This window comes from Alexandromys fortis, unplaced genomic scaffold, assembly GCF_014885135.2.
Source record: "Alexandromys fortis isolate MF-2015 unplaced genomic scaffold, M_Fortis_MF-2015_v1.1 scaffold_72, whole genome shotgun sequence".
Classification (NCBI taxonomy): domain Eukaryota; kingdom Metazoa; phylum Chordata; class Mammalia; order Rodentia; family Cricetidae; genus Alexandromys; species Alexandromys fortis.
The window spans coordinates 3,612,453-3,628,362 of record NW_026067969.1 but is presented as its reverse complement, the minus strand read 5'-3'; the positions used below and the strand labels follow the sequence as shown (position 1 = coordinate 3,628,362).

At 49.0% G+C, this 15,910-nt stretch overlaps 1 protein-coding gene across 1 annotated transcript; it reads left to right on the top strand.

Moving 5' to 3' along the window:
* The first annotated feature begins 3,415 nt into the window (after positions 1-3,415).
* Positions 3,416-14,732, top strand: LOC126509429 (ficolin-2-like). The gene is made up of 10 exons (XM_050155344.1): positions 3,416-3,567; positions 5,500-5,613; positions 7,586-7,639; positions 7,945-7,998; positions 8,282-8,317; positions 8,935-8,967; positions 9,120-9,247; positions 9,657-9,786; positions 10,532-10,666; positions 12,032-14,732. The coding sequence occupies exons 1-10, from the start codon at positions 3,486-3,488 to the stop codon at positions 12,112-12,114; spliced, it is 849 nt and encodes a 282-aa protein (XP_050011301.1). The 5' UTR covers positions 3,416-3,485; the 3' UTR covers positions 12,115-14,732.
* The last annotated feature ends 1,178 nt before the right edge of the window (positions 14,733-15,910 follow it).

The following is a 15,910-nucleotide window of genomic DNA, read 5'->3' as shown; positions in this document are numbered from 1 at the left end:
CACTCCTTGTTTCTCTATAGAGCCTCCACTGGCACAGATCAAAGGGTGTGACACACCCTGCTTTGTTGCTGGGCCCATTGCTGGCCCTACTGTCTGACTGCAGAAACCTAAGTCAGCAGCATCCTGTCTGAGTTACTGCTGGTTTTAGGGATGCTTTGGTGCCAGGCAGAGCAGACCAGTGTCTCCTGGTCCTGCTCATGAGCATCATGGCTTTTCTGAACATTTTAAGTCCATCTTGTCCAATGTATGCTGATGAGCTAACTGATGATATATGTAGTGGACACATAGCTCACTCAGGGGACATGTGGCATGGGCACCCTGATCCATCAATGCAGAACAGACTTACATGAACACAGTCCTCCAAGATCCTGGTCTTAGTGAGGACTCTGGATTCCTGTTTCAGAGGATGCTCTCAGGCATTCGCTATGAGGGTGTAGCTTTGGCACCTGTGACCTCTGTGTTCCATGTCCTGGGTTCTCGTTACTGGTTCTTGGACCTGTTGCTTTTCTTCCCTTCGAGCATGGTTGTCTCCCATCCTTTTCTGACATTTACTTACACACACACACACACACACACACACACTTTGTAGAGGGCCAGGCATATGACTCAACAGGCAAAAATACTTACTGCACAAGCCTGACCACTTGAATTTGCCCCTCATTACCCATTGGGAGCAGTGAGTGGCCACACATGAGACCTCAGCTCTTCTTTGGAGAGCCTGGAGGTGGAGACAGGAGAACTGGTCAGAAGCTCGGGCCAGCTCACCTAAAGTATACCATGCACAAATATCAGGAAAGGGACTGCCTCAGAAATAAGGTAGGAAAAAGGAACCAACTCCCGTAAGTTGTCACCCCAATACACACACACACACTGACACACATTACAGAAACTTGTGAAGCCCATAATGCAGGCACGAGCAACCTGGGAAGACCCCAAGACGTTTCTCAATCTTAGCTTTCTCCCCTGCACACACCTCCTCAAAGGCAGTCTGCAGTAGTGCTAAGAGAGCTCACCCTGCTTCTAGGGTGGAGCCTTTCTGGGTCCCAAACACAAACTCTTCCTAGTCCTTGGCACTGACCTTTGACCTTTAGCACTGCACAGCTGTCCAGTTAGCTTTTGAGTTTGGTAAATTCTCATGGCAATAAATGAAGCTGGAAGCCTTATTTTCTTTCTTCAAGATTTATGTTCCCAGAACTTAGCGGTTGTGCTTGCAAGTCTGTGACCTTTTGCTGTTTGTCCCCAGTAGGATCGACAGTCCTGAATATCCAGATTGCCATTGCCAGAGGTCAGTGTTTCCCACACAGCTAAATGTAAAGTATCTGACTGTAGCAGAACCTGGATATATTTGTCTCTTTTACATTACTGACAGAGCACGGGACAGATGATTCATAAATAAGTGAGTTTTGTTTATGCTCGTGGCTCTGGGCATGCAAATTCCAGGTCTGCATCTGGCGATGACTCTCTTGCTGGCAATGGTGACACAGGTCCCTGGTGAAAGGCAGGAATGCTTGTGAGTGTTTATGCATATGTATATGTATACATGTGTGCATGCATGAATATATATACATGTACCATTGAACACACAGGTATGTATTACTATGTACATGTGTGTGCATGTGTGCATGCATTACTATTTGTAAACATGCACCTGTGAATATTCATATGTGTATTACATGTACATATTGCACACATACATGTGCTCATGCATGTGTATGCACTTGCATGAAGGTATATGCATACACACAAGGGTGCAAACACGTGGGTGTATGGATATGCACACGTGTGTCCTGGTCCTCCCTCTTTCTATAGAGCCATCAGGACTGACTGTGGAACTTACTCTCTGACAACTTTACTGTGTGGTTTAAGTGAGATGTCCCCCATAGTCTTGGGCATTTGAATATTTGGCCCCCAGTTGGTGGAATTGCTTGGGTGGATTAGGAGGTATGGCCTTGCTGGAGGAAGTATGTCACTGGGAGAGGACTTTGAGGTTAATCCTCCTGCCATCTCCAGTGCCCTCTCTCTGCTTTCCTATTCGCCCTTTGAGACGTGAGTCTTGACTACTGCCCCAGCTGCCTGCCACCTGCTACCTCTGATCCTCCATTATGGGCTCCAAACCTCTGGAACCATAAGCCCCAAATAAACGCTTTCTTCTCTTTGTTGTCTTGGCTGTGGTGTTGTATCACAGCAATAGCAAAGTAACCAACACACTGACCTAGTCTAACTGCCCCAGAGGCCCCACTTCCCAACACTACAGTGGAATCAAATGCCTACGATCTTCAAACCACAGCATCTACAGTCTTCACAAGCCATATCTCAGCAGCCTTTCCCACTACAGGACTGTACTGGTGACATCTCCCCTGGTGAGTGTGTGCAAGGAGTTGTTCCAGCAGAGGCAGCTGGCATATGGGGGTCCAAAGTCTTACTCCCTCTTTCTGACTTGACCAAACCCCAGGTGAACATCCATCCTGAACCAAGTAGTTGGCACAATGAAGCTTGCCTGCTGGGCCTCAGCCCTGTGTTCTCTGGCTCAAGGGTGCTGGGAGACTCAGAAAGAAGCCTGCTTGTGCTTGTACAATGGTGCTGTCTAGAACTGCGCACCACACTCAGCAGTGGTGCTCCAGCACGCTCCCCATATTTTCCTAGGCTTCTTAACTCTGTCCCTGCGTCTGTCCCCCTTGGCACAAGCAGTACAGCTGGGCTCTACTTTGCACAGTGGCCCAGGGAAATAGCTGTCCCTTGAAACCCCGTCCTGCTACCCTCTGACATCATCAGACATCCATATCATTCAACTGAACAGTCACTGTCAGCTTAGGCTGAGCCTGCAGGGTACAGAACACAAAACACAGAATTTAGACTGAAGACAGGGAGACCAGAGTGGAGGAACAAGAGGTGTCTACACCTGTGGGTGTGATAAGCAGCCCCTGGCTCACTGGATCTCTGACAGAATAGAGTCCAGTGTCCGATCCTTGCAGGCTGTGGGATCTACCTGTAAATACCATGCAAGTTCTACCTTGGTAGCTGGTAACAAGGCAGCGGTACAAGTGTACTTCGGGTGTCACAGGTGCTTAGAACTTCTTTTCCTTTCCACATCAAATCCCCAGGGACCAGCTCACTCCTGACTGTCCTGGGGACTGGCTCCAGAATCTTATCTAACCACAGATGATTTAGAGCCTTATGGGAAACAAGAAAAGTATATGGGGTTATGCTTGACTTAAGCCAGCAAGGCAGGTCCTTTGCAAATAGAAGTGACCCTGGGCTGGGCTTAGATGCTTCTGCAGAGGAAGTGAGCCTCGGAGGCCTCACTGGAAGAACAGACATACCCTTGGGACAATTTCAGGCCTCTTGTGCAACCATGGGTCTCCAGGAAGTGATTATCTCCTGGGGATTGGGACACTTGGAGCCCAAGGTGGGGAGCTGGGGCTCCTGCTTTATAAGAGCGGGGTGCCTCTGCAAAGCTATAGAGGACTGGGAGCTGAGCAGTTACCATGGCCCTGGACACTGCTGCCCTCTTCATCGTGACCCTGTCCATCAAAGGCCTGCTCACCCATGCTGCTGACACCTGCCCAGGTAAGATGGACTCTAAGCCCCTGAATGCAGGTAACTACTTAGTGTCCCGGTGCCTGCCTCTCCTGGGGAGCCAGCTCAGTGTCACCCTCTGAAGACAGACTGGAAGTGATCAGCACCAGGTCAGGTGGAGATTTTATAGCCTGGGACTGCTGACCCCGAGGCCTGCAGTCCAACCTCAGGAGCTTCACAGGAGAAGATGACACTGATGTTTTCTACCTTCTTAGGGAGTTCAGAGAGAAAGGCTAGGAGCCTCTAATCTGGTGGATAACACACACCTTGATAACTTTGGTAAAAATGTACCCCATAGTCCCATATGATACATATAGGCAAGGACTTGGTGTCAGGAAGATCCCTGATTGGCTCCGTCCACCCTGGGGACATTGTTCCTGGGCACAGGGCAGCTTTGTGATGACATGATTAGAGAAGGAACTTGGACAGCAAGGCACAGCCCAGTCCAGGGAAAAGAGCTAGCAGGGAAACCAGACAGGAAAAGCCTACGAGGGTTCAACCCTACACAGAGAACTACAGGCAACTGAGGGAAGATGGGCGTGGGAGAGATGGTCCTCCCCACTGAGGAACACACTAAATGACTGTCCAGTGCCGAACGGTCATCCCTGTAAACATACACACAAGTAACATCAGATGGACTCAGTTATATTCAGGAATACGTATGCATACAAATACACATATATGCATACAATAACAATCAGTGGAAGGAAAGAGACCATGAATTTGAAGGAGAGCAGGGAGGGGAGAGGTATGTGGGAGGGTTTTGGAGGGAGGAAAGGGAAGGGAAAAATGTAATTATAACCTCAAGAAAAGAAAAAATATTTGGCAAGAAACACACCAAAGACCCGCCCTTTTCTGATAACTCGAGTTCTACAAGGGTGTGTAGTCTGCCGTTACACAATTTAACAATATTTTCAAAAATGTAGCAACTTCTGTTGGGTTCCAGCTGTGCCTTGAGGCATGCATACCCCCTCCCCAGAAGACCTCTTCTAGCCCAGTCATTCCTTGGTTAATCCTCAAGACTGAGAGACAATTTTATGTTGATTGAATTTCTTAGCAAGATAGATTCTTATTTTTTTAGAAACAGTAACCATCCACGAAGTTGTCTCTAAATGCCAGAATGATGGCAAGATTTTCTTTTTCCAAAGTCATTCTCTTAGTGAGTCCCTGCCACACCCCTATTCTTTAGGGAAACCGTATATTTAAATGTGTATGGGTGTTTTATCTGTAAGCTCGTCTGTGTGCACTTGCAGGCCTGTGCCTGCAGATACCAGAAGATCCTCTGGAACTGAAGTTACAGGCAGTTGTGAGCTGTCATGTGGGCATGGGGAACCAAACCTGGGTCTTCTGAAAGAATGGTGCTTTTTATTTGTTTGTTTGTGTTTGTTTTTGTTTTTGTTTTATCGAGACAGGGTTTCTCTGTAGCTTTGGAGCCTGTCCTCGAACTAGCTCTTGTAGACCAGGCTGGCCTTGAACTCACAGGGATCCACCTGCCTCTGCTTCCCAAGTGCTGGGATTAAAGGTGTGTGCTACCACCACCTTGCTAAGAACTATGCTCTTAACAGCTGAGCTATCTCTCCAGTTCCTACAACCACTTGGGGGCTGAGGGGACAGAGTCTCAGGGGTCTAAGGTGATCTGTCAAAGGACCACAGCACTGGTAACTGCAGGACTCATTCTTGAGCAGGTTTCCTCTTCCCACGCGATAGAGCTGTATCCTGAATTCCTCTCTCACCTGCCCAGCTTCCCAGGACAAGGACGGACCTAGTCGCCATCAAAGGAATCTGACTTCTGCCCCATCTCTGCGGAGGAGGCTGGGGATTCTGGCTGTAGCCATCTACCCACATCTGATGTGGCTGAGCTGGCAGTTGCCCTCAGGGCAGGTGGCCCAAGATAGACTAATTGATGCTTGCGCTGTTCTGCAGAAGTGAAAGTCCTGGATCTGGAGGGCTCCAACAAACTCACCATCCTTCGAGGCTGCCCTGGGTTGCCTGGAGCCCTGGGACCCAAGGGAGAAGCCGGTGCCAAAGGAGATAAAGGTGTGTTCTGGAAAAGGGGGTTGTGTGGAAGGTACAGAAATGGGAGAGGGGCCCTGAGTCTGGTCTTCTGAACTTGGATGACCACCTCAGGTCCTCTCTGACTCTGGGTCTTGCACTGGGCACTGGGTACCTTTGGCACAATGGTAAATGACAGAAACTAGGTCCATCCAGTCTGGGAAGATCCAGGAGGGTTTCCCTGGACCATCTGAGGTGTCTCCTGGTCTCCTACCTATGTTTCCTTCACTTGATCACCAGAAGACAGCTAGGCAATAGACGCTTTGGCATCCTCACCTGTAAGCTGGGCTATCACTTTCTTCTCCACCTGCCCCAAGTGACAGAACAAAGGCTCAAAGGGACCAGCTCCTCCCTGAGTTGACCTCCCGAGAGAGTGGGGCAGCCTCCATCTGGGGTCTGCTTCAGAATACAGTCCCTAGAGCATTGAACCACAACCTTAGTGCCTGTGGGGACCTTGAACACACTTGTTCTCCCCTATTGGGAGACAGTGGTGGCACCCATGTTTCCTAAGTCAGACTCCGATGTACACTGGGGTTCAGCAGCAGAGCTGCCTGGGTGAGCCCCATTTCTGAAGGTTCCCCAGGTGGAGCCTGCTGCTGATCAGCTGGGGACAGGACAAACATGGACACCTCTGATACCACTAGAAGATGCCAGGCTTAAAGCTGATGTGAGTGTCCCCAAGTCAAATCCCACTTGCTTGCTCACCTCTGTGGTCCCACTAGGGGAGGGGATTTCTGTTCCCAGAACTTTGCTGAGGGACATTGGGGAAGAGATTATCCCACGACCAGAATGGGACAGCCAGCAATGAAGGAGGGGTGTTGACCTCTTACTTTGGGTCCCACTTTCTTATAACTAAGCTGCTACCAGTGTGCATTGCTGATTGGAGTCAAGCGGGAACTAATGTTCCTGGGTGCTCTGTAGGGTTAGCGGGCCTGCCGCAGTGTCCCCGCAGTGAACTTGCTTCTCCTGATGCACATTTCCGTCTGTAGAGGACGAACAAGTCCACTCTGTCCATCAGGTGACGATGGGAGCCTGGCATCCTCAAGCTGCTGCAGACACTAGCAGGACTGTGCTGGCGGCCAGTGTGATTCCCGCTATAGAACCCGCAAGGAGGACCTTTTGACCACCTCATAGCTTCCATTGAGCCAGGGAGCATCTTAGCTGGGTTTCTATGGCTGTCATAGAACACCACGACTGAAAGCAGTTCAGGAAGGAAAGAGTTTATTTCATCTCACAGCCTGCAGTCTGTTATCCAGGGAAGTCAGGGCAGGAATTTAAGACGGGAACCTGGAGGCAGCAGGTGATGCTGTTTACTGGCTCATCCTCAAAACTTTCTCAGCCTGTCTTCTTGGCTCCCAGCACCGCCAACCCAGGAGTAACACCGTCCACAGTGACCTGGGCCTACCACATCAATCACTAATCAAAAAAAAAAAAATGCCCCCATAGGCTTGCCTGCAGGCCCATCTGGTAGGGACATTTTCTCAGTTGCTATTCTCTTTCCAAATGACTCTAGTTTGTCTCAAACCAACGTTAAACTATATAGCACAGGGTTGTTGGGCTTGACGCAGCCACGGCTTTCTACATGGACACTCTGTGAGGAAGACCTGCCCTTTCCTTGTGGAGACCTAATAGGACAGAATCTCTGAAGACACGTTTTCTGTCTCTGTCTTCCCCTGTGAGGTCGCTGTGGCCCAGGCCTGGGTCACTCAGGTTGGACAAAGGAATAATTGAGAGTTTACTGAGAGCCTGCCCGAGGCTCCAGTACCCAGCCTACCTCTGCTCCTTCCCGAGCCACGGGTTAGGCTATACCATCCTCTGTACCCTCCATAGTGAGCCTGGCTATAGTCCAGAACGTCACTAAGGACAGCATGACAGGGTCAGGATTTTGCCATCTAAGCAGACTGTCCATGGGAATGATGGTGGATACTTTACTCAGAAAGTATATTTGGATTTGCAGGAGAGAACGGCCTCCCTGGACATCCTGGGAAGGCAGGACCGATGGGGCCCAAAGGTAACAGCCTGGCAGACAGCCAAGGGGCACTAAATAGGTACCTCGTTCTGTCACAAAGACATGGGGGTTGGATAAAGAGATGGGAAGGGAGTCTACACGAGGCCCCAGTGCCCAATCTGCCAATGCACCCTCCCCAGCCATGTGTTAGATTATACCACCCTCTGCACCCCCCACAGTGAGCCTGGCTATAGTCCAGAACGTCACTAAGGACAGCATGACAGGGTCAGGATTTTGCCACCTAGGCAAAGACTGTCCACGGGGACAATGGTGGATGATTTGCTCAGAAAGTGTATTTGAATTTTCAGGAGACAAGGGCCTACCTGGACAGCCTGGCAAGGCAGGACTGATGGGGCCTAAAGGTAACAGACAGCCTGGCAGACAGCCGAGGGGTGTTAAATAGTCACCTCAGTCTGTCCACAAAGACATGGGGGTTGGAGAAAGAGATGGGAAGGGAGCCTGCCCTACCCCAAGCCCCAGTGTCCCTTTCCTGTCATAAACAGGGGTTGCCTGCCCCCACTCTTGCTGACTCCAACTTTCCAGCTGCCCCTAAGTGGTGCCTGCCTTAGGTAACTAGCCCCTTTGGTGAGTCTCCTGATCGATCAGATGCTCTGGGTGCCACCATCTTGTTTTCTGCTTCCGCAGGAGACCAAGGAGAAAAGGGAGCACGTGGAGAGAAAGGTGAGTCCATGTGTTATGTCTTGAGGGTGTCCACAGCTCTGTGCAGAGTGAGGTCTGCCATGCCCAGCCATTCCTAGGGAGAGGGGCTCAATGGGTAGAGTAGGTGGCAGGCGGGCACTAGGACATTCAAACCCTGAGGGCTCACATCCTAGCACCTACCTGTGGTCTAGCTGGGTGGTTAGCAAAACTGAATTGAATTTTTTCTAATTGATGCTTACTTATTATTTTTTTAAAAAAATTATTAAACTCTAAGACAGAACCTCATGTTTTCTTTATGATTGAGAGGGAGCTACCTTAGTTCTGAATGCCATGGACATCCCTCACCCACAAGGCCTCCTGGTTAGACACTCTGGCAGAGCATAGTCTAAGCATGCTGGGAACAAGAAGGGGGTTATCTACTCCCATTGGTACCCAAGGCCTCAACAAGGGTGTTGTCAAGGACAGTACTTACCACAGCTGCAGAGGAAAAGCCAGGCAGCTGGACCATGTACCTCAAGAAGAAGACCTAGGCGAGTCCTGGAATTACCCAGCTCGTGCATTTGTGGGGACTTAGGGGTCAATGGGGATGAAGCTAATGACCACACACTTACAACCAGGTCGCTTCTCTCCCCTCACAGGAGACACCGGGCTTTCTCAGTCATGTGCTACAGGTGACCACATCATCTATCCTGTCCCCATGGATATATTCTCTGTCCCTTTCTCCCCTTCTGGGTCCCTGCCATATGATGTTGGGCTTCTTGCCTACCTTCTCTGAGCATACCTGGATTCCAGTCCCACCTTCATTACCTGCTTCCCACCACAGGACCTCGGGCCTGCAAGGAATTGCTCACCCGGGGCCACTATCTTACTGGCTGGTATACCATCTACCTGTCAGACTGCAGGCCCCTGACTGTGCTGTGTGACATGGACACTGACGGTGGAGGCTGGACTGTGAGTATTGGGCTAGCCCTCAGGCACAGAACTGTCAGAACCCAAGTTCTGTGGCCAACAGGAAATGAGATCTGTGGGCTTCTCTGTCCTGTTGTGCCTCAGAGAGAGACCTTTCTTCTCTGACGACAGAGAATCGGGAATGCTGGCTGTGACCTGTGCGGGAGATCCCATGTTGAAGGGGAGGACCCAGATGGAGCCGGCACACTCCATTTCCTGCTCCGTGGCTTGGGGCACATTGCCTACTCTCTTGGCTGCCATGTACTTCATTGTGTGGGGTCTGCAATGGCATCCATACGGCACTAGGTCCCCAGTGTTCTGGGGATCACGGGTTCCTGCTCTGTTCTGAGACTTGGTCCGCCATGTTGTGAGAAGTTTGCTTGCCTCCTTGACTTCTGTGTATCTGTCCCAGGTCTTCCAGAGGAGGCTTGACGGCTCTGTGGACTTCTTTCGGGACTGGGCCTCTTACAAGCAGGGCTTCGGCAGTCAGCTGGGGGAGTTCTGGCTGGGGAATGACAACATCCATGCCCTGACCATGCAGGGTAGGCAGTGCCAGTCAGATTGGGTAACCTTGGGACCCTGAGTGCTGGACCAGGGGGCAGAAAAGCCCCACGTGGTTAGAGGGCACATTAACAGCACCCCAGGGCATGAAATCACTGCTGTGACCTTCCAGAGGGTGAGGGTCAGGGGATAGGACTCTCTCTAGCTGCGGGCTACTAACATCTCAGAAAACAACGGAAGAGGTGTGCAGGTAGTCTTGGGGACATCCCTTCGCCAATCTAGCTGTTAATTCATCCACCTGCCTCTGGGTCCTATCAAAGTCCCCCTTGCCACAGAGAGTAGGCTCCCCAAAGCCCTTCTGGCCCCACTGTGGTACATCACACCAGCCCATTATCTGTCCTGTGATTCAATGAAAACCACGTTGCCTTTGTCTCCTACTCACTGCCAGGACACCTTATTGTGTCTGCTCCTGTGCATCCAACTTTTGAAGGGAAAAAAATAGAAAGAAAGAAAAGAAACCTTCACATTCAGGTTCAGGCTACTGCATTTGAGGGCAGAGCCCTCTGGGAGAATTCACAGACTGAAGCATGCCAGGTCATACCAAGGGAACACTGCCAGTGGGTTTTCAGGTACTGCCTGGAGAAGAGATGGGAGGGTGCCTAGAAATGGTGCCCCCGCTCAGGCCAAAAGATGTTGGTACCTACCCAGGTGAATTTCCTAGGCCTGCCTAGTGTTCAAGTTCAAAGGTTGACTTTTCACACTCCCCCCCACACACACTTCCTGCAGGAACCAGTGAGCTGCGAGTCGACCTTACAGACTTTGACGGCAAGCACGAGTTTGCCAAGTATAGCTCCTTCCGGATCCAGGGAGAGGCCGAGAAATACAAGCTCGTCCTCGGAAACTTTGTTGGAGGTGGTGCTGGTGAGCAGCTTGGGAAGAGGCTTGAGATGGGGGGCTTCTGAACCAGTCTTGGAGGAAAGGGGCCCGCTTTTTGTCTCCCCCTGGTAGCCTTGAGCTGAGTCTATGGCTCTGAGGCTAGGGTTGCCATCTGAAAAACACTAATATCTGCGTCTCTGTGCCAGGTGAGGACCATAGATGCAGTCTGTTAGCACTCCCAAGACTGCCCAATAGCCCAGACTAAGGGCCCCACCCTGCTCCACTGCAGAGTGAATGGGGACCACTGGCTACCATACCTGATAGAGTCAGGAGATGGTCATCTCTCCCTAGGTGCTAAAGCCCCATTTTCCCATAGAAAGAGCACCTTTGGGACACTGAGTTAGTCAGACCCTTTACTGTGGACCAAAGGTGAGGAGGAACATCATGGTGGGAGCTTCTGATAGAACAAAGCCTCTCATTTTAGGGTCAACAGGAAGCAAAGAGATAGACTGAAAGGGAACACCCCTCAAAGGCATGTTTCTAGTGACCCTGACTTCCCAGAGTCACCATCTCCCTAAGGGTTACTAGGAATCTATCAGTGACAAACTCACTGATGTTGTCTCAGCTCTCTTAATCCAATCACCAGAACCCCAAACACTGCTTGCCCTGATTGAACCTTCAACACACACAGTTTGTGGGGGGACAGTTCATCTGAACCACAGCAGCTTTCCCCAAAGGACCCTGGCCCTGTGGTTTGGGAAGTGCATTCCACGAAGTAAGTGCCCGGCTGGGTACAAGGGAGTGGCGAGATTCCCAATGTGTCTCAGGGAGCTGTGGGGCGTGACCAGACCTATTTAACTGCGAAACCCACAGCTAAGTGGAGCAGGCCAGTCTCTGAGGAACTTTGAAGGTGACAGGTCTGAAATTTATGCACCTGCTTTGCCCCATCTCACTTGGGACTTTTAGGAAAGCAAGAAAGCAGGTGGGGACGCATCAGAGGGTCTGTGCAAGCTGCAGGCCCAGCATGGATGCGGAACAGGGTGAACCCTGGAGACACAAGGCCATTTGGTGCCTTCTGAGAGACATCCAGGGCAAGAGGGGAGTTAAGAGAAGTCCTAGAGAGGGCTGCAGCCTGCAGCTGGGAGAGAGTTGGTACCGGTGGTGTTCTTCAGAGGATCCCTGAGGGAACAGAGAGTGTTGTGAAGAGCGACGACAGTGACCACAGGGACTTGATGGACCAAAAGGAGGGGTCATATCTGGTGTTATACTCTTTCCCAAAGCTTTCACAGATGGCTCCCACACCTGGACCTGAGCTGATGAATTCTCCAGCTGAGGATAGGCAAGTCACAGGCAGGGTCGTCTAGTGGATGTCTAGCATCTATCTACATGATGCATGTTCTTTCTGAACAGGTGACTCTCTGACTATCCAAAACAACCAATTCTTCTCTACCAAAGACCAAGACAATGACCAGGATTCTTCCAGCTGTGCGTAGCGATTCCACGGAGCCTGGTGGTACTCGGATTGTCACAGTTCCAACCTCAATGGTCTCTACCTCAGGGGTCCTCATAAGAGCTACGCAGATGGTGTCAATTGGAAGTCATGGAGAGGGTACAATTATAGCTACAAGGTTTCTGAGATGAAGATACGCCTCACTTAGCTGCCCACACAGGGACGTCCTCTGTCATCATCGCCAGCTAAGGAAGGAATGTGCCCACCCTGTCCAGCTCTGCCCTTTACCCACAGCCCATACAGCCCGTGACCTCCAGGACAGCCTTCCTCACACACCTGCATTTTCATCTCAAAAGAAAAATTACCTTTCCAAAAACTGCTTGTTCTCCAACCGACTTGTGCCTGTGAGCTTTCCGTGTTACCTTTGAGTATTTCTTTGCATCTCTATCATCCAGCACAGCTGTCTATGACCTTGACAGTCAGGAAGAGTTGCAAAGTCCATTTATAAATGCAGAGGAAACAACCAATGTCTGCTTCCCTAGGGTCATCTGCCTCTGACCCCCAGCTTTGCTATTATCATAAGTGCCCTGTCCCCACCCCAGCCCCATGTCCCCTTATAGCTCACTGACAGCAATTAACATGACCATTAAAAAGTCACGTAGAGCTAGGAAACATTCATAAGAGGTTGGAAACATGCAGAAACACTTCTTGCTATGTAAATGTTTCTGTGAGACAGTAGCTTCGCATGAATTGCAGATATGGGGAGCACTGACCACAGGGCTGGCAGTACCGGGGAAGATGAAGAGGGGCCTGATCACCCAGGGCACGTCTCATCTCCAGAACCTCAATTTTAATTGAGGGGGTTTCTGGGGTCGAGGAGAGGTACTCCTTACACACCAGGGCTAGTGTCTCCCTAGGACTCAGGGAGTCTGAACAGGAGGACGATCTTGGTGGGTATGCCCCATTCAAACTTGGCATTCTGCTTATCAGACATAAAGGAAGGAAATAAGGACCAGGAGGATAGAATCTCTCTACAAACTTATGTTTAGCCCCATACCTCTGCTTCAACTGGCACCCACACATTTAGTGGCTTCAAAGAACAGGATCTGTTACCCACAGTTTTCAAGACAATAAGTCTTGTAGAGGTCCAGCTGGCCAAAGTCAAGACACTGGTGTGCTTTCCTCCTGATGCCTGGCATGGAGCCTGGCTCCCATCCCCTCCAGCTTCCTGGGTACCCTAACTTCCTGAGCCATCATTTCTTTGTCCAGCTTTCGAGCCAGCAGCAGTGTTTCAATCTGACCTACTGCTGTTCATCACCTGGAATGGGTCTCCATTTCTAACTGGAGTTAGATGTGGTCAGCTTAGACCTGCCCCACAGGTCTCAAGAAATCACATAGTCAAGTTGCTCCCTGAAACTGTTTACAGGTTCTGGGCATCAGGCAAAAAAATCTTTAGCAGAGGACATATTACCCTGCCCACAACATCCTATTAGAAACAAAACAAAACAAAACAAAGCAGGACTAGGGACACACCTCAGTTTGTTGGGTACTTGACTAACATGCAAGTGCTAGATTTGATTCCCAGAATTGCACAACCTGGATGTGGTGGTGCACACTCTAATCCTAGAGTTCAGGGGATGGAGGCAGAAAGATCAGAAATTCAAGGCCATCTCAGGTTTGAAGCCCGTCTTCGATACACGAGTCCCTATCTCAAGAAAATAACCCAATAACAGCAACAGAAACCAAACGGCACAGTCTAATAATAACAGTAAAAATACCCGCAGCAGGTCAGTGAAAACTAGTATTTGGGCTGGAGATGGAGCTTGGTGATAAAGCCCTTGACCAGTATGCACAGGCACTGAGTTTGAAAGGCAGCAATGAATAAAACAAAGAAGGCATGAGATTTGAGCAACTGTCTCATGAAATTGATTCCGATGCATTTGGTGAAAGGCTCCAAATAATTTAGACTTCTAAAAACACCCTCATATTTGTAAAAAAAGAAAGAAAGAAAAGGTTCAATTTACTTATAAAAATTGTATCTATCAGAGAGATGCAAATCATAACAAAATGAGGTGTTAATATAGGCTACAGCTCTAAATGAGCAAGACCAAGTTTAGGGGACAAGGGGTCTACTCACCAGTAGCGGCAACCCGAAGGCTATGGCCAATATGAAAACAATGAGCATTCGTTGATGCCGTGGAAGAGCCTCAGTCATGATCATGCTACATGCCTCATACCTACAAGGCGCCCTTCATGGTATGGAGGCGCCAGTGTGGCTGCAGGAGGCATGGCCCAGGAGCTAAAGACTCTCAGGCCAGAGTGAATCCCAATGCTCACCACAAAAGAGAATGTGCCTAGAAAATCACAAAGACAGCAGCCCCACAGAGTTCTCCTCAGCAGCTGTCTGCACGACAGGGGTGGGAGTCTTCTTTATCATAGATACACACTTTAGTTGATTATTAATGTGTGCATGCATGTATATGCGTGTGCGTGCATGAGTGTATGCACCTGTGTATGCAGGTGCTTACCGAGGACAGAAGACGACATTGGATCCCTGGGAGCTGGAGTTACATGCATTTATGATTTATACAGCTTGTTACACAGGTGCTAGAACCCAAACCCTGCGTTCGTCCTCATTGCACAGCCCAAGTCCTCAATCTTAAGGCTACCTGTCAAGCCCCGCATATAATTGTTTGTCAAAATGCAGTTCTTCTGGTGATAAATCCCACATTTGTTATCCATAAGTATGTTTAATTTGCCTCATTTTATTTTCATTTATATTTATTTAGTGTGTGTACGTGTGTGGGAGCTGTAATATGTATGTCAATTCAGAGGTCAATACAGAGTGCTAGTCCTCAGTCATCATGGTATGTATGTATGTATGTATGTATGTATGTATGTATGTATGTATATATGTCTCTATCTATCTATCTATCTATCTATCTATCTATCTATCTATCATGTATGTATGTATGTCTCTATCTATCATGTATGTATCTATCTATCTATCTATCTATCTATCTATCTATCTATCTTCTGTTTATTTGAGACAAGATCAGTCGCTATGACCTAGGGCTTGCTGATTAGTCAAGCTGGCTGTCCAGTGAACTCCAGGAATTCTGTCCCTGTTTCCCCAGCACTGAGATTACAGCTATACACTACTATGCTCACTTAGAAATTATTTTCAGATTTATTTATCTTACTATTTTATGTGTGTGAATGTTTTGTCTGTATGTATGTCTGTGTACCATGTGTGTGTCTGGAAAAGGGGCATTAGTTCCCCTGGGACTGGAGTTACAGATGGTTGTGAGCTACCATGTGGGTGCTGGGAATTGAACTTGGGTCCTCCACAAAAGCATCAAGTGCTCTTAATTGCTGAGCCATCTCTCCAGCTCAAGTACTGACTTTTTATATGAGTTCCGAATGTCAAACTCAATCTTTGTGTTTTTTTTTAAAACCATATTTTTATTGATTCTTTGAGAATTTCACATCATGCACCCCAATCCCACTCATCTCCCAGTTCCTCCATATCTTCCTCTTAGTGTCACTCCCAAAGGAAAACTAAAAAAGAAATAATAAAAATCAAGATTAAAAAAAGGACAAAAGAAAAATTTGAAAAATTTAAAAATACAAATAATATCCTTATCAATTAAAAACAAGCAAGCCAACAAACAAAACAAACTCCACGATGACCCTCTCCTCCTTCTTGCCCCCCTCCACCTCCGCTTCATTTGTCTTAGCTGCATTGGGTGCAGCTGCGTGCCATGCAGTAGCCCTTCTGTCCAAACAACTTTACTTGCAAATGCTCACTGTTCAATGTGTTGTTGGTCAGGTTCAAG

What these genes read in the sequence shown, in the direction of transcription:
- LOC126509429 (XM_050155344.1), top strand. Translation starts at nt 3,486, where the DNA reads ATGGCCCTGGACACTGCTGCCCTCTTCATCGTGACCCTGTCCATCAAA. An exon ending in GGGAGCACGTGGAGAGAAAG is followed by an intron (nt 8,318 to 8,934) that starts GTGAGTCCATGT and finishes CTCCCCTCACAG; the next exon opens with GAGACACCGGGCTTTCTCAG. An exon ending in CCATGCCCTGACCATGCAGG is followed by an intron (nt 9,787 to 10,531) that starts GTAGGCAGTGCC and finishes CACTTCCTGCAG; the next exon opens with GAACCAGTGAGCTGCGAGTC.